The 19,233-nt window shown below is 33.7% G+C and overlaps 3 protein-coding genes across 3 annotated transcripts; 1 reads left to right on the top strand and 2 right to left on the bottom strand.

The window, feature by feature from the left end:
• Positions 1-278: 278 nt before the first annotated feature.
• Positions 279-3,991, bottom strand: TRIADDRAFT_57227 (uncharacterized protein; the record flags this gene model as incomplete). Its single annotated transcript, XM_002113224.1, has 9 exons — positions 279-326; positions 467-580; positions 704-757; positions 851-949; positions 1,014-1,167; positions 1,268-1,428; positions 1,751-1,909; positions 1,964-2,039; positions 3,513-3,991. The coding sequence occupies 9 exons, from the start codon at positions 3,989-3,991 to the stop codon at positions 279-281; spliced, it is 1,344 nt and encodes a 447-aa protein (XP_002113260.1).
• A 1,502-nt stretch (positions 3,992-5,493) lies between these two features.
• On the bottom strand, positions 5,494-7,901 carry TRIADDRAFT_57226 (uncharacterized protein; the record flags this gene model as incomplete). Its single annotated transcript, XM_002113223.1, has 11 exons — positions 5,494-5,598; positions 5,674-5,811; positions 6,073-6,150; positions 6,217-6,257; positions 6,329-6,419; positions 6,500-6,576; positions 6,641-6,728; positions 6,820-6,878; positions 7,068-7,127; positions 7,531-7,567; positions 7,833-7,901. 11 exons carry the CDS (start codon positions 7,899-7,901, stop codon positions 5,494-5,496), a joined length of 843 nt encoding a protein of 280 aa, XP_002113259.1.
• A 1,938-nt stretch (positions 7,902-9,839) lies between these two features.
• Positions 9,840-17,800, top strand: TRIADDRAFT_57225 (uncharacterized protein; the record flags this gene model as incomplete). The annotated part of the gene is made up of 14 exons (XM_002113581.1): positions 9,840-9,867; positions 9,923-9,943; positions 11,363-11,580; positions 11,764-11,886; positions 12,075-12,206; positions 12,288-12,457; positions 12,571-12,778; positions 12,883-13,108; positions 13,225-13,394; positions 13,524-13,692; positions 13,882-15,837; positions 15,951-16,412; positions 16,529-16,794; positions 17,759-17,800. 14 exons carry the CDS (start codon positions 9,840-9,842, stop codon positions 17,798-17,800), a joined length of 4,191 nt encoding a protein of 1,396 aa, XP_002113617.1.
• Between the last annotated feature and the right edge of the window lie 1,433 nt (positions 17,801-19,233).

The following is a 19,233-nucleotide window of genomic DNA, read 5'->3' as shown; positions in this document are numbered from 1 at the left end:
ATTACTTAACATGAATTAGTTGATGTGAAGTAGTTAATCTTATTCATCAACCAAATCAATAAATCAATAAATATCTTTCATTTATATCCTGTACAAGTTTGTAGGAGAGAAATAATAATGTCTTTTGAAGTAATTATATTATCCATTATAGCATAGCAGCATAAATGAAAATTCATGGTAACTATATGATTTTAATTAATCAGACAGCTTATAACTTGGTGGCAACAATCGTTTCCAAAAGAGGGTACAAAAAAATAACAATTCAGAATAGATCTCCATCAGCATTGTAAGAGTAACTTTTCAATCTCCTTTTCTGCTTCTCTATCCTAAATATCATTAAGATATGAAATCAAATATTATAAAATTGGTAAATTTTTTAAATTTGTCGCTCACCTAAAGAATAAATTTCTATATTTTATAGGAGTTCATATAGATTTTAAATCACAAATTATCTGTTATTACTGACACAAGTAACAAAATAATTAGAGTTTAGACTTGCCTGCGAAGTTATAGTAGCAACTTCTTTGGCTTGTAAGAGCCAGTGACGTGCATTTCTATAATCTTTATCATATAGGTAACACTAGAAAATTAACAATACATGTTAGTTGCCAAAGGAAGATGAATTAAACAATGACTAAGACCTGTATTGAAATTCATAAGATTTAATTAAACTAATAGTATTCACTAGTATCAGTACACATACTTTTCCTACGTAAAGTCTCGTATTTTTGGAATATCCAGGCTGCATTCCATCTGCCTGTATAAGATATCACACCCATAAATTATTTTAAACATGTAACTTAGCTAGCTTGTATAAGTGAAAAATATATCCCAAACTTTCAGTTCTTACTTTAATTAAATATTCTCGAGCTTCACTGATAGTGGCAGACGGCAGATCACCATAAATTAGTCGTGCTGCTTTTTTCTCATACCATGATAATGATGCACACTAAGATTGAAAGTTCACAAATTCAATGATCTACATAAATGATGACAAAAGGTATTTCAATTACCTCATAGCACCACCTTCCTATGTAACCCATAACTTCATGATCTTCGGGGTTTAATTCGATTGCTCTATCCATTTCTACCTTAAATTCAAAGCCTAGTTCTATTTTTTTCTTGTTACCTTCATACGATATAATAGCACCTAAGGCTATTCCGTACCTAAATTATCAGACATCAAAAAGGATAGAACACGTTGTAATGGATCAAAGTTTTTTCTGTCGACAATCAACTAGAGAACTAAATTGGTAGATTACGTTACCATTTATGGCCTTCGCTACAGCTATCATTGATAGATAGAACTTTCTTGGCGATATCGAGTGCACTGTATGTTAGTGTTTTGGCTTCATCTTTATCGACATATTCACATAGTTCAAGGTGTGCTCTAGCATATCTCCATAATACTTGTACATTTTCTTGATACTATATTTGAAGTTTGAGAGACCAATGTGAAACAAGTACGACAAAAATTTTCTATTCAGTCACACGACAAGATCAATTAAAGGAAATAGACATAATCTTCAGCATATGGTAATGTTTAGAGATTGTAATAGTTATAAGATATCTCTCGGCAATCCTTAATGAAATATTACATACTTGATAAATTAAGATGCTCTACAATGTTAACATACAATTATAGCTTTTAAATTTTTTTATAATCTACCATAATTTTATTATACAAATGATTAACAGTAGCGGGTTAACCGCCAACGTAAAACAGATTGATAATTTCAAATTTGCTTACCTTGCCATATATACTTTTCAACTTATCTAAAGCTTTGCGGCGACTTTTGGGGTCATAATTACGGTGTAGTTGATCAACATATCTTAAAAGCTTAAAGCAATCATAGAGAATATTCTTAACTATAGCAAGATAACTGGTTCTTTCAGCTAGAGCTGAACTCTTTCAAAAATTACATTAACATCAATATTGCAATGAATGTTAATAACTCCGTACCTCATCCAAATTTATACTTGTATCTGATCTAGATTGTCGATTTGGGATACTTTCTAGAGATTCACAACTTAAAAATCTATTATAAATTAGAGTAAAATGTAAATTTTATATTAAATCAATGAAAAATAGTAATGCTACCGTAATTATTTACGAGTTAATATATAAAATATAAATTTATTACAGATAGGATCGTATATTAATTCATTTCCTAGATACACGAGTATTCATTTAAGCTAAATAACTCCTCATGTGACTCTATCAAAGTTGGTATTATAGAATTTAAAGTAAAGTTTAGGCGATTTTAAGTAGATCTATATGACAGAGATTGTGACTACATATTTTACCATGCCATCCTATTGAAATATATGATAAAATAATTATTTGAAATACTGAATTAACAGTCCAATATTAATTATGGCTAACATATTAAGCATTTTAATACAACTGTAAAATTAGGCACGAACTGACGTAAGAATAAAGGATTGTTTATAAACTTAGAATTAGAATAGTCTACATCAAGTTGTAATATATTATTCTGTTAATATAATTATGCAATACTACAATATACGTAGCAGTAAAATGTAACGAGTTAGCTATCTGACTTTAAATTTGTTAGATGACAGAAGATATTTCTTCTAACTGCATTACGCTCATTCGATTTAATCTATAACTCGTAGCGGAGACCACTTGATGGTCTATCAAGAGCAAGAACTTCTATAGTACATTATTTATTCAGGTTAGGCTAGCAAATGAAATTGAGATTACCATCATTAATTACTAAGTGCTACCCTTAAACTGTGACATTTAGCTTTATTCATATTAAACGTTGTTAGTAGATTTATATGCATCTATCTAAAATGATAAATAGTTAAATGAAGTTGTTGTAATGCAAACTAGATACTCAAAATTTCAATAACACAGTTAACTTCCATATAGATGATACTGAATCGGACTTCTAAATCTTGTCAATGTACACGAATAAAGCTGTCAGGGTTACATACCGTACACAAATGATGATAATGCTGATAGTCATTTACATGCTTAATTGATGATAGAATAAAGGGGTTAACTCAATTTTTTATGTTTACCGCTACTTAGCCATTATATGAGTAATTTCATAAAGTCTATTAATTTGATTAAATATACAAAGAGGGAAAATATCGTATGCGATGTTGCGATTGATATTAGTAAAGGTATAAAAATTTTACATACTATTTATTATCTGAAACGTTATCGTCAACATATTTTATTTAAATGCCTTTCTACAGAAATTCTATCATTAACAAGTGAACGTATTCAATCTCATAGATAGAATGCAGTGACTCATTTTCTAATTTATTTTCTAAGTTATACATAGCATTGTTGAAAGTAAGTAATCTATTTATGTGGAAGTTATATACTATTCTCTTTGCAAATAGTAGGTGATTTTCTAAGTTATAAGAGTATGGAATACATTTACACTGCAAGGATGAGTAAGAAAGTGAATTAGTATGCCAAACTGATTTTAATGGCATATCCTATTTAACTATATTTTTTACATATAACCAACCTATCAATCCCGCTATTATAGGCATCATCGTCATCATCTTCTACACTTGCGTCAAAAAAGTTGTCGCTACTTTGGCTGCTAGCAATGCTATCACGCCTGCCAGTAGTTGTATCCTTTTTCTCTTGCAAATTTTCTAAAGATTGACGAAGTTGGTCAACTTGAGACGCTAATCGATCGATGCAGACGATTAGTTGTTGGGATTTCTCGTCATTTTTAGAGCCATTCTCTTGATGTTCCAAACGAACATATCTCAAGTTACTTATAGCTTGATTGAGTTCATGAATACAAACTACTAATCCATCACTTTTAATATCATTATCTATCGATTTCTTCTCTATCTCAGAAGTCTTTATCTTCCTCCTTCGTAACAAATAATATAGAGAGTAACTACCAATTCCCATAGCCAAGAAAACACTTGCAGCAATGCTTAATTTACCAACATAGCTATCATCATGTAACGGAATAGATATCCAAGCCATTTCTTAATTATGTAATCAAATCTCTACTTTGACGAAAGCAAACTTTATAAATTATAGTCAATTCAGGCTAATATTTATATTAATGGCTACCGCTCTAAATATTCTTAGTCGATTGACTCTCACGTGGCATACAATACATTGACGATATACTTCGATTATTTATCGCTAAAGCAAGGATGCAATACTGTGTATGGTAGTAAAATGTACCAAGTAAATAGAAACACCCACGATACTCCGAATAATATCTAGTATTAGACTTAGATACGCAGATACATCGGATAGATAAGGCAATGGTACAAGTTTATGATTGTAATTGATATCCGATAGTGAATAGTATAACGGTAATTAACGGTATTGTTACATATACAGTATAAAGGCGTAACTGAGATGTTGCGTAGTAGCTAGTATATCAGCAACGCAGATTCTACTACAAATTCAAGTACGATACTAGTAGGAGTGCTAGAGTATATTGCAACAAAATCGCATAATTTACTGACGCAAGACTAATTGCAGTACCTACACTGTGTTCTACTGAATTATAAGGAAAATTTGCACACCATGTAACACGTTATGACTTGGTAAGAGATGAAAGCCCTCGAGATAATAACATAGTAAATAGCGCACATAGCTCAATCAGTGCCACTGGTACTGCAGCCTAGATGTATACCAGCAGTTATACGATGCTATCGTACTACGGATAGAATGCACTAAACACCTATCTAGACCCTATCATGACCTCTGTGCATCACAGGATCACTATTTGCATATATCATATCGACAATAAAACCCTTGTGGTAGCGATAAACGTATCTAGCTAGACCCTATCGCGAACTCTGTACATTACAGCATCACTATTGGTATTTAGTATTTCGTTGATAGCTCGTATAAACCCTTATGATAGCAATAGACGTAAACAGACCATTCTTACTCTAGGTTTTACCTCTATGATATAGAGTATAACTAATCACAATAAATGTGGCATACGCTAGACTAGGCTTGATGCTTCCGGAAGTTTGTTAAATTGGAGCCTGCTACTATAGTGCTATCGGTCAAAAGTTATGTAAATCTATTCTTATCTTCTTGATAATTGAATGAGATTTATTGTACGTGCATGCTAATCTAAATCGCCTCTTTAATTAGTGAAAAATGAATTTACTCCCATTAATGTTGGCTTTCACTACTGCACTGATGATTGCCACCGTCGTAGCAATAAATCGTTGCTATCTGACTAGCACAATACGAGAATGTCTGATAAGTATTAGTTAAAAGGATGAAAATACTTTGAAAATTTTAATTATGAAATTGTACAATTTTAAAAGTACTAAGTAAATAAATATCAGACCAAGAACTACAGTATTATCGATACTAAAGGTCGTCCCAAACAAAGGTGGAGACTATAGTATATAATATACAAAGTGGTACGCATTTTGACACCTTTTTTCTTATTTACAAGTAAAATTGCTGGTACTAATATCATTACTGCAAAAAATTCTTTGAGTCCATTAGTCATCTTCCGTAGCAATTTGTTCCTCCAACCGTTTTCTTTCTTCTGCTTGTCGAAGACGCATTAATGTCAGGGATTCGTAATCACGATCATTAACCAGGCCCTAGATAATAAAACTGACACTTTCAGCGAGATGTACCCATGATAAAGACCGTTATTTTCAAAAATTTTTTCCTACAGGATTAGAAAAATTTGCGCTTTCACTTGAAAATGGGGTTCGATTAAATTTTGTGGAAGGAGTTGGCTTATCGCCAACCCAAGAAATTCTTAACGGATCACTTGAACTTCCCAAAGATTCTTGCTCAGATAGAACATGCTAGAGATGATTGACAAATTTTTTACATCGCTAGATGAGCAGTCTAGGAATAGGAATTTATATGACAATTCTTATCTTACTGCGCTCAAATAGCTGCTGAATTCAACAAGAGCTAGGCCTTTCTTTTTCCCCGAAATTACTAAATTAGTAATAGTGCCGAACTAAATGTAGTAACCATAGCCAAAGTTGTAGAAGGTTAAAAATTTATATTAAATGTCGACTAAGATAATAGAAAAATTCGAAAAAAATTCTAATACCTACTTTTCTAAATATTTCCATTAATGTATCATAATCATACGTAGGATTAGCATCAGCACTTTTTGCAGAGTTCCATCTAACCTGTAAATTAAGTTTTATTAGTTTTAATTGCTGAAGTTTGTCAGATGTACTGATAATTGTACAGACCTTCAATGTGTAACTTTTTTGTTCGTTATCGTGGGCTTCAGCTTGAAGAAAATGTGCGTAGGATTAAACGTATAGGAAATTAAGTAACTATTTCATAAAATGACTTGCATACCTTTTTCAACAATCTCTGTTTCGATTTGCTTTCTTAACATTTCTTTTTCTTCTTCCAGTTTACGAGAGCCGTCCGCTCTTATTCTTTCGACCTACAACGCATAGACCTTTAGTAGACCTACAAAACCGTAACCATCCGATCTTAATAAGGATAATGCATATTAGGTCTTACAAGATCACGCAATTTCTTTGCTTCTGCAGCTTCATCGACATAGTCATCTCTTACGCTTCTTTCTCTTTCCTCCAAGTCTGAATTAAATGAGAGAAAGTCAGTTCGAGAGTTAAATATACGAATCATCTCAAATATTCTGACCTTGCTTAAATTTTTTTCTCGTAGCATCTAGAGCAGCATCACGTTTTTCTTTCGCTTTACGTGCCTTACGTAGTCGGTCATAACTTATCTATACAAGCAACAAGTAAAATATTTTATCATTCTGTAATAGCGATGCTCTGTGCTCAAGCAAAAATTGACGAATTTGCGTTATGATGAACCTTGGCCGCTTTATCAGTCAAAATTTCGACCGCTTTAGAAAGCTTGATAAAGGTCTCAGCTATTAAAATATAAAATTTGGGGCATCAAAGTCAGTGATCTTTCTTGCTCGTATAAGCACACGACGGTAGAGTAAATGCAAATGATACTCTATCATCGAAATAGATTGTGCCATGAATGCAGTAGTCCATGAGTAGTAATTCCCATACAAGTACTTGCTCTGTCATATCGAAGAAAATGTAATACTTACCAGCTGCAGGATTATCTGGGTTCTTGTCGGGGTGACACTTGATAGCTTTCTTTCTGTATGCTGTCAGAATCATAGGTAAAAAATAATTTCAAGTTTTATACAGAACAAAGGTTGTAAAATTTGGGTAATTTTTAGCATTGCAAATCATAGATATTACGAGACTGCAGGCAGGTCTATGCTTATTGTGTAAAGATCTTATATAAAGTTACCTCAAGCACTGCAGGCAACTAGTGTACTATTCAGTATGAGTATGGAATTATGCATAACTTTAATTATAATTCTACTGATGTACGGTACCTACGACTACATCATTTCTCGGAAAATATCGTGATAGATTTACAGTATATCACGTAAGACACTGCATCAGCATGAAATATCATCGAACTCATCACTGCATCGAGATTCTGTAAGACAGAGATTACGTAGCACTTGTTGGCAAATTGAAACGTAGAAACGATCTGACCACAGTCATCAATGATCAAGTGTGCTGAAACTGTTATCTGTAGGTATATCAAATAATGAGGTAAGTAAGGGCATAATATTACTTGATGTAGCATCCTGTTCAGTTGACAACTCATACTTTACAATTAATAGGATCTGAGCTACGAATGGACTCTATCTGTTGTAGCATATTTAATTACAGAAATCTAATGATTATCCATTATTGTCAACTTTGGGGGCCACGATTTGGACATGATTCGTCAGTTTATCCATGGAGTACTACTAAGTTCATAGTTTAGCGTATTATACTACAAGTGATCTAACCTCCTTTTCTGTGCTATCGTCTGGAACACCCAGAAATTGGTATAAATCGATATTCGTAATGTCTCCCATGTTGTGAGCAAAGAAGTTGAGGTAAAAGTTTGCAAAATAGTTCAATCAATTGACAACAGTAGATCATTTGGATAACCCTAGAGCGCAGTTTACAGCACTACAGTATAGAAAAGGTCCAGTAGTAGCATCGTCTGTGCGTCCGTGCTATATCTGAATGGTCATTTGGCCCTTATTGTGCACAAACGTACAGACGCCAGAAGTTTGGGCTTGGAATATATTTACTGTAAATACTTCTTAAAATCAGGGAAATCATCTCCTTTCGGAGTAAATGAATAAATTGGTCATCATTTTCATATTTGATAATAGCTTGGCATTCCATAGTCAAAATAATAAGTTACTATAGCTAGGAGTAGCTCAAACATTATTTTAGCTTAATTATTATTAATTTCTTTCTTGTCGATTATAATTCATTGTATATTTTTCAGTTGCTCTGTACCACATCGATTCCTTAGGAAAAATCTTTCGAAATTCTGATAGAGACTAGGGCAGTGCATAGCAACAGGATTGTATATCCATTTCTATGTTGTAACAAATTCAGAATAAGAAATTTACTATAACTGTGATGAACTCTTTAATTTACCAAGTAATAGTTTACTTTGCTATCATCCTCCTTGTTGTAATTATTAATGCATGCACATTGCACAGTCTATCGTATTTAAAGATGTCATTATACTGTAGAAGATCTTGAAGTGAGCTATCAGTCTAGGTATAGTAAAAAGATGAAAGAGAGATTTATTTATAATCTGTGAACGACTTGGTGATTTCTTGTTATTTACAGTTAAATAATAAACAACGTATTGTTCTGATGGGGCAACAGCGATTGAAAGTGTATACCAGCAAACTGCAGTGTTCCTTCCGATCCACTAGCCGAATTCAATGCATCTTATTTCCAAACTACTGCTCGAAGCTTTTTCGTCAATATTCGTCGGCAATTGCATATTGTAGGTTGCGGTTACGCATTTCGTCATGAAATGCGTACAGCACTACAGCATATGAACCAACTGGACTACCGCTGAGAGTAACAACGTGAGACTCATAAGATTGATTGAGAAAAAAACCTTCGCCTCGAATAGTATGACGTCATTTTTACTTGAGCTTCGCATGTCAGTGGGGTTGACTGGTGAAAGGACGTCCCGTGCAAGTATGCAACTGTGCGTCGTAAACTGAGTGAGGCGTCGCTGGCTGACCAGTGAGTACTGTAGAACCACCGGTGTTGTGCACTGATAGCTACAGTACAGTACAGTGTACAGTACTGTACTGTTCTTACTGTACACTGTACCGCGTACAGTAGACTAAAGAATTCTAGGCCAAACTCTCGGTCAGGTTAAGGTTCAACCATCGGTACAGACGTCAAAAACTCGCTTCAACCCTCTGTATGTTGACACTTGATGCAGTCAACGCGTAACACAGTATGATCTGACTTGTCTGAGCTTCATCATTCATTCTTCTCCTTATTTCAATCTTGTCAGCCAATGACCAGTGCAGTAGAACCACCGTTGTTGTGCACTGATAGCTACAGTACAGTACAGTACTATATAGTACAGTGTATAGTGTAAAGTACTGTACTGTTCTTACTGTACTGTACAGTACTGTACACTGTACAGCGTAGACTAAAGAATTCTAGGCCAAACTCGCTGTCAGGTGAAGGTTCAACCATCGGTACAGACGTCAAAAAGTCGCTTCAACACTCTGTATGTTGACACTTGATGCAGTCAACGCGTATGATCTGACCTGTCTGAGCTTCATCATTCATTCTTCTCCTTCTTTCAATTTTGTCAGTGAAATCAATTTGCTAAAATCCCTAAGGCAATTCTTCAAGTTATTCGTGATAGGATAGAATATTTAATGTGCGGTAGAACTCTATCGATAGACAGTAAAATACTACCGTATTCCAATCTATCCAAATTGACAGCTTGAATTACCACTTGCACCCAAGCAATGGCGAATGAAGAAGAATCATTTGACGGTAAGTTCGTCTTGAATACTTCGATGCTGAGTCATATATGAAAATATAATTCTAGGAAATGATTGGGATCAAGTCGGTAAGGATTCAATACAATTGTTACAATAACTTGAGTCAATTGGGATGGACCATTTGACATTCGATAAATTCATTTTTAATGAATCCTGTCTACGCTGTGAGCAAGAAGCTTGTAGCTTAGGCCAGGCACACACAGCAGTTGTACTAATCATTGCAAGAAAATTTTCATAGAGTAATAAAACTTGTGAATAGGACATGAGCAGTATCAATAAGAATTCGTAGTATACAATTTCTTTCACTGCGCGTTATACATAGAGATAATTCGATCGCTTTAATAAAGTAATAATTTCATTAAAGCGATCATGCCGACTACCCCGCTATGTCGATAAACCACCCCCGTTGATCATGAGAATGGCATTCAAATTTGGAATTAAACAACAACCATTAGCCAGGGATTTGTAGAATGCAAAGTGAACGCTAGTACGGCAAAAGTTTACTTGCAAGAAATCCTATGTCAGATCAGTACAAACCAACCACTGTCCGCTTGCTAATTGCTACTGTATGGTTGATAGAAAACTTGTAGAGAGAGAAGTGGTATCATGTAGTTCTACTGTACCAGTAAAGATTTATCAATGGATAGCTTTCACTTTGCACCAAGATAATGTTTATACGTGTAACTTATTCTTATTGTACTCTACAACAACTTCCACTCCTATTTAGCAATATATTGCAAGCATAGTTGTAATTCATGACTACACATTGTATATTATACAGCATGTATCAAGGATAGATGATTTCGGTACGCGTATTCTGCAAATGAGTAAGATGAAAACAAATACCTAGCTAGGGAAAGCGAAGCCATTGGACATCGATTCGATTAAATGAATACATGCTAATATTACAATACTGTACAGGATGATATTTGTAGATGCATATTAATTCATTTAGACGTAGTTGTAATTGATGATAGATTTTATTACAATTGTTCCCGTTACCAATGAGACAACACAAATGAATACGCTATCCTTCTAATAAAGTGATGAAAAGAGAAATTCATCATGAAAATAGGATATACGCGTACGCTACTATCATAATTTTATTTAATTTGGATCGACATATTTTGCAATCTTAAATATTTTACGCGTATGCTTTACTCTATACAGTACACAATCATGATCATTCACACTTGGCTAACAATTCCATGACATAAAACCTTTAAGCCTCCAAATCTGATACTGACTTAACACGCATAGATTGTATTCACACTAGTATAATAATTATTTCAGTAACCCAAATTCACGTAGACATACCGATATAGTAGAATTGTTAGTCTCTTTCTTTCCTAGCATAGTATGATGACTTTCAAATCTCATAAAGTAAAATTGTAACAATTTTTGGATTGTGTGGTAAGATAATGTAACTAGCAGTAGCCAATATTTATTCTCGCACGTAATAAAAAGATGTTACCTTAATTACATAGGCTTAGTTCCAGGGCGCGATGTTATAATGTCGGAGTTAGAGCCATTGGACGAACTACTGCAATTGATACCTAAAAAGGCTATCAGTGGCCTGATCTCATACCAGCAACATGTAACCTCAGTTACAGCCAAAGATAGTTTCATTTTCATAGGAACTAACTTAGGTGTTATCTACGTCCTAGAGAAATTTTACGGCGTCTTGGCTAAGATCCATGCTGAGGTACATTATGTATGATGCATACTTGTTATACAGTTATTAACAGATGAATATCTACGGCATACCAAGCTGATATTACCTTTGATTTGAAATGCGTAACGATTCCCGTGTAGGATGCTTATAACTGCTATTGATGGTCATAACGTTGACTTTTATTAATTATACATTGGCATTATCTTTAATCAGAACCGAAAGCATGAAATTACTTGTCTTGCCATGCAAAATTCTCATGATTACCTAGCTTGCGGTAGTAACAAAGGAACGTTGGTAGTGTTCAAGTTACGGATATCTAGAGATAATGTTACGGAGGTTAATAGCAATATTTATGCTAAATATTATACTAGTAAACATTGTCTATGGTCTGTCCAACAATTCAATTTCAATACCTTCAACAATTTTTAATAAATCCATAAAATATAAAAAGTAGAATTTTAGTCGATTGTACAACATAATTAGCTCAGAATTAAATCAATAATACTCAAAAAAAATTGTTTCAGCTTGTAAAGAAATCGATTGAATCTAGCCATGTTGCAAATATAAAATGCATGATATGGTCTCCAAACGGCAAGCGACTTTTTACCGGTGACGCCTCGGGGAAAGTATCTGTCACTTTGATCGATTTTGAACAGGTAAAGATACTTACTATACGAATTTGAAGATGTTGTGCTATATTTTAAAACTTTTTTAAAATGAATTTTGCTGTGTTCTAGCGACAACTGAGATCTAGTGTCCTAATTCATGAAGATTCCGGAATCTGTCAGCTTGATTTCTTAAACAATTACTTAGTCGTTTCATCAAAGATGAAATGCTTCATTTGTAATTGTGATCCCAAATCAAAGGAAATTGTCATACAGCAAGTTGGTTCAAAACCTCGAAAATCGTAAATATTATTTTTATTTTTAATGAAGATAATTATCATTCATTACACACGACCCAAAATTTGCAAATTCAACGATCTTTATACTTGTTAAAGTGAGCAATTAATAATTTTAGACCCGCAGATGTAGGCGCATGTTTATGGACCAATGATGATCAAATCAGTATCTATGCATGTAGACCAGGTCTACGATTATGGAAGGCAGATGTTCAAGGAAAAGTCCAAACAACCATGATATTTAAAGACGCAATTATAAAAGGAATGTATCCACCAATTGCAATGCTGGGTTGTTTTTCCTTACCGACCAGTACTGATTACGAAGAGGTTGTAACATTACCTAATAGTATTTGCTTTGAATCACTGTAATAGAAAATTTCACTACAAGTATCATTTTAACCATAAAACATCATTAAAATCCTATAACGCAGAATTTACAATTTGGGCTCGTTCGTAAATTCAACAATCAGTATCTATGTATCTGGTATAGTCACTATTTATGGATCATCGACCCCCTAAAACAAGTCATTGTTGGTGGTAGTATTGATGTCGGAAACATCATTGATGTAGCTTTAACGGACACAGATATATACTTATTGCGAATTGGAAATGAAAAACCGTTGTTAAAGCTTTCTCTGGCATCTTCCGTTTCTGTGGGTAATGGAAACTAAAATACACGTATTTTAAGTCTTTGCAATTGATAATATAAGACAAATTTACTGTTGCATTATTTACGTTAATATTTCTTTTCAATAACTTGCCATATTTAAAAGTACCTCGCTCCCCTCCTCCTGTGGAAGAACATACCATCTTACCACCTGCTACCAGTAACATTCCTGAAGACAAAGATTCTGGAATAACGGAAGAACATGTTCCTATAGGGAAAAAAATTGCTTCTATATTTACTCATCATAAATCAAAAGAGCAATCAACTGAAGGCTTTGTAAGTTGCAACTTTCATTTACTAATATCTATATTTAGCCGGTTAACTCTATCAAAAGCTGTTATTAGTATGTTATTATGAAGAGATACTTTAATATCGCTAACTTTTTTATACGCGTATGATATTAAGGCCAATTCAACCACGGTCGTGGTTCCTCCATTATCAAAAGATATGGACACTCACTTATACCCTCAAAATATTAGCCAAACACTACCTCAAGATAATGTCGAAGAGGAAGTTGTTATACACCATTCTACCAGAAAGAAGAAGAAGAAACATATAAAACGAAAGCCAACTGGTAAATAGATTATAACTTATATCATTCTTGATTACGTAATAAGTGCAATTTTTAAAGCGCAAACATTAACATTAAGGCGACCTGCCATATTTAGCTAAAGTTAGGCTGTTACTTTTAATTAGCTGTGGTAAACAAATAACAGACTTGCAATTGTCGAACCTCATCATTTAACTGCGACTTTATTTTCAGAAACGACGGATAACGAAGAACATGGCGATAATAACAAAGCGGATACCGATGAGGTAGCGGGCAAAGAACTAAATGAAAATCAAAAAGATTTTACGATAAAGGAAACGGTTTTGCCAGTAGATAATTCTGCCTTAAGTATAACTGAAGAATTAAACAACATCAGTAAAAATTTGCAAATAATGGAAACCAGTGTTAGTGATATTTTAAAAGAGGAGGAATACAACTTGAATGATACCACTAAACAGTTAGGCGATATCATGGATGTTAACATGCCTACAGATGATGACGAATTAAATCCAATTGACATTAAAGAAAGTGAATCAAAGCTTAGCAACTTAGCTCAACCTGACGGATCTAACTTCAGCAATACAAATAATGTTACATCGCGTGAAGAAATCTATAAACGAGATACAGATTCTCATTTATCTATCGATGTTGTTTCTCAAATGGTTGATAACAACGATAATTATTGTATAACCGCTGAAGTAAACCCCCTATCTTGCGATAAGAATGCAAGTACTACAGAAGTTATGAAGACACATTCTGATAAGGAATTACAGTCGAAAGTATGTAACAAAGATCATGATGAAGATTTAGCTACGATAAAGAAAGAATCGACCGAAGATAATAATCTATCAGAGAATAATGCGATAGCTAATACTTACGATATCATAGATTCACGTAGTTCCCCTGAAGCTGAAGCTCCAGAACGTAATATTACTTTGGATGCAGATGATTGCAGCAACGTGATACTGAGTACTGCAACAATTAATACTGATACAAGTGTTAAGGAGGATAAAAGCGATGAAAGTGTAAAACAGCAGCCTGATATTATCAGCGCTGGAAGCCCCCGTGAGGATAAGGAAAATACAGCTATCGCAAGGCCGAAGGAAAGTCCGCAAAGTGAACACAATATTGCTTCATCTTCAGTTCCTTCTATTGCCGATACTTGGTCTGAATATCCTGGGCCAGGAGGAAACTATCTGGAGCAAACTTTCGCACCTATGAATTACATTACGTCATCAAATAGCTTGATTTGGTGTTGCGATAAAAGTGAACGTATTTACTACATGCCCACAGATGCTGCAAATCGTACATGGCATAGAATAGATGGAAATGCTATTCAAATTGCTACTTCCGTTAGCGGTGACACTATTTGGTGTGTTACAAGTCGTGGAAAAGTGGGTTATCGGACCGGAATTGTTAGGCCAGGCGTACCAATTGGAAAGGCGTGGTCATTCTTAACAGATGATATCGATTCAATTACGCAACTTGATCTTAGTGATGGTTGTGCATGGGCTGCTACACGAAAGCATCTTTGCCTTGTTAGACTAGGTATTTCGGATTTACAACCTGGTGGCGTTTTATGGAATAGAGTTCCCACGAAAACCGGTGTTGTTATGGTTGCTTGCAACAATAATATTGTTTGGGCAATTGATCGAAATGGTTACATCATGGTAAGATTGAATGTAACACCGGATGTTCTCGTCGGCGATTCATGGGCAAAATTATCAAACCTGAAGGTAACCTATATCAGTTTGAAAGACTTCAAACGCCGACTCGCTTGGGTTATTGATTGCCACGGTGACATTTACTATCGTAAAGGTGTTACGGCTGAAAATCCATTTGGCGAAAATAAATGGTATCAAATTTCTTTTGGAACCTATCAAGTGAACCAGGAAGCATCTATAATAAATACAATCATATCTACTTTTGCCAAAAAGAATGAAGCGAAAGCTGTTGTCTGTACACCTGGTTCCGGCCTATGTGTCCTAAGCTATAATAATAACATGTATATTGCACATGGAAATTTAACTGGAACATTTTGGGGACCATCGAATCTTGTTGGAGTTGCAAAGTCAACTCCCTTTAAGTTAGTGTCGGCATCATCTTATGGCGATGATGCTGGTCTAATTTGGGTGGTGCAACAAAGTGATGAAGTTTTTACAATTGACGGTATAATCGAATTAATAAACCACGCGTATGAAACTGATATCATTTTAATTAACAAAATTTTAATAATAGTGATATAATATTAAAATAACTGACTCTTAAATTTATCTTTCTAGGCCAAAATAGGCTAAGTAATATTAAGGCACCAATTTCGATTAAAGAAATCTGTTCGTCTGCTGAAGGTGTTTGGGCTATTAGTAAAGATGGGAAATTATTAGTAAGAAAGAACATTACGAAACACTATCGGCAAGGCGATGAATGGAATATCGTGGATCTTTTTCAATTAGGCAATGTCCCCATGGTTAGTGTCTCTTGCGGAATTTTTAGTGTATGGGCCGTTGATATTAATGGATGTATTTGGTATCGAACTGGAGTTGCTGATTTACAAGCATCCATTTCTACAACACCAGCTTGGATACCAGTTGACAGTCAATTGCCACATAGCTGTCATTTTGTACAAATATACACAAGTCCTGGAGATTGGATGGTATGGACGTGCGATAATAAGAATAATATTTATGTACGTACTGGCATTCGACCTGAATTTCCGATAGGAGAATCATGGGAGCAAGTGCAAGGTAAGAATTATCGATCCTAAATTTGATTTGTAATCAATTTTAATATGTTATCATTTATTATGATAGTTATAACTAGAGTTCTGTAATACAGCAGTCATTTATGTATGTTAAAATAGGAGCTTCAGCTGTGGCCCTAACTATCAGTAACCGGTTTATATGGGCCATTTGTCCCGATGGTAGCTTGATCTGTCGCTATGGAATTACGCCAAATAATATCGCTGGTGATTATTGGAAAAAAGTGCCTGGAAATGTTAGCAGAGTTTCTGCTACGCCGTTAGATGAATTGTGGGGTATTGATAAGGATGGAATATTAATTCGTCGTGAAATTGACATTCTGCGTCATTCATTAGATAACGAGATAGACGTCGATGAGAGTGATTGGGTGTGTTTGTAAAGGAAATGGTGTGGAGTCTTATCATTTCAACTTTAACCCTCCTATATCGAAAGGGATTTTTCTACAGTATATGTTATTGCCTAAGTGCAGCCAATGTTGGCAAATATATCTTAGTATTCTAATTCGGCTGCATTTCTGAAACTGTATTATTTTATTGTGATTATTTTATGCTAGAATTTAGAAATCCTAGGGAGTGCTTTGTGTTATTTTTAAATGGATTGAGAAATATTATAGGATCATGTCAAGAATGCAAAAATTTTACTTGCTCAATCTGTTCGTATATCATTACATCAGAGATTTAGTAATAGGTCAGTAGTAGTATTATTAGTAGTGATCCATGCGGAGTAGTAGCATATGAGTAAGTAATTGAGATCTTACATAAAGTACCTGTATTTCAGATTTCATTTCGTAAAAGATTTATTAACGATACCTTAGATATACTGTACAACAATAATGTTGGTAACAAGCAAAATTCTATATTTAAGATTTTATGAATCCTAAATATATTCTATTTAATTATGTTGCTAGAAACCAGCCATGACAGCTTATTAGTGCTGTTAGGTATTTAATAGTTAACTAAGTTAAGTCAATAGTAATGTATTGCAAGAAATGAAATTGTAATAATAACGGTGAAATAGCTGGATTTATACTGCGTATTGTTAGTAACTACAAAATATTGCAACTGTATATATATATTCTGTATAGTGATAGAAAGGTTACGTTACATTGCATGGACATGATTGCTCCAGTTTATTTTTATCTGATATTTTATTAATTAATTGTAATAATATTACATTCTTAAAACTCTTACCGTGGTATTGTTATTGATTTCATAATTTGCTATTTTTTAATGTATAAAATGTTTTAATTCGGCTATTCATCAACAGTAATATATAAATTTAGCCTTAGTGTTAAATATAATATTATCAATATTATATTAATAATTTTGAAGGTATTAAATCTCTTGTTATTAATGATGACGCACATGTATTAACTGCTTCTACGATTATTTAACTAATTCATATTTCTATTGGACGTTGTGTCTGTCATGGGGTAAAATAAACTAAAACCGCTCAACATAAGTTTTCATATAAATAATGTTACAATTCGATTATCAGTTTTTTGATGGTATGGTATTGCAATTAGTTTCCCATAAGTTTACAATAATTCAATTATAATCTTGAATTTTAGAACTATCATTGGATGCAATAGCCGAGCGAAAATTATACGACTGTATCTGCCATCAAATAGGTTGCTTGTCAAACCTGATTTAATCACCAGTTTAACCGATACCGTGCTTTATGTCTAGAAGGGAGTAAAACTTATCAAGTATATAAATCCGTAAAATTGCTATGAATTACTCTCAATGTCCTTCAGTACCAAGACTACGTGGTGACTTCTGGTTGAATACTCTAGTAGCGAATCTATCATAGATTGTATCATTTTTTTATTGAACCGAACAACTGGAAAATTCAGATCGATATTGCCTGACGAAAACACAAAAATAGAAAAGCAATCTATTTATGGAATTGCTAGCTAAAATTTACTAATTTTTCAGTTCTAGTAGAATTTCACTGTAGAAATTGGGCTAGTATGAGGTTGTAGGGAATGAATGAAAGAATGAACTACAAGATCACTGTCAGCAAAGTAACAGGATTATTCTAGCAAATATTTATAGTTTAAATCATTATGCAGGTATATGGATATCGATTTCTAACTAATAACTTCAATTACTGACATTATAACAACTATAACCTGATAACGATAGAAATAGAATAAAGTACTACTTTAAGTGTTATATACTATCCTAATTTGCTACTGTAATTAACTATTAAATAAGATATAATATCAATCGAACAGATTCGTAATTTACTTTCTGATAAGTGCAATACTTTGGTACCGTATTTATAGTATTTCGTATAGGCAAGTATAATAGACGTATGTGAAATCTATTATATTAAAATAATTTTATCCATGTGTGTACTTTTCAGTACATACTAAAGTAAGAAGCGCAAGTATAGACTAGGCAAGTATTAGGAGTGAAGGGTGTGCTAGCAAATATTAAGCCCATAAATTGCTTGAGATTAGTCTTATAAATATTGTAGTAATTCGTAGAAACAATAATCCATGAGTTCGTAAAGTATTGTCGTTTGTTATCGTTGCTAATTCTCACGTTATATGAAGCTTTTAGATCCATACTCTCACCTTGTGTTATTAACACTAGTAAAATGTCTGATGGCCATAACTTAACCATGAAAATGAATTACCTTTTACTCGGAATAAATTACAATTTACTAAAACGGTACATGTTACAGCGACATACTGTATTCCAATCCCTGCCCCGGTTTCATTAAATAACATCTTAAAATAATCACTTTATTCGTGTAGGCTATCGCACTATAATATTGATCTATTTACTTTTGATCG

Source organism: Trichoplax adhaerens, genomic scaffold (assembly GCF_000150275.1).
Source record: "Trichoplax adhaerens TRIADscaffold_6 genomic scaffold, whole genome shotgun sequence".
NCBI lineage: Eukaryota > Metazoa > Placozoa > Uniplacotomia > Trichoplacea > Trichoplacidae > Trichoplax > Trichoplax adhaerens.
Note: the sequence above shows the minus strand (reverse complement) of the source record. Positions and strands in the feature narration are given on the sequence as shown.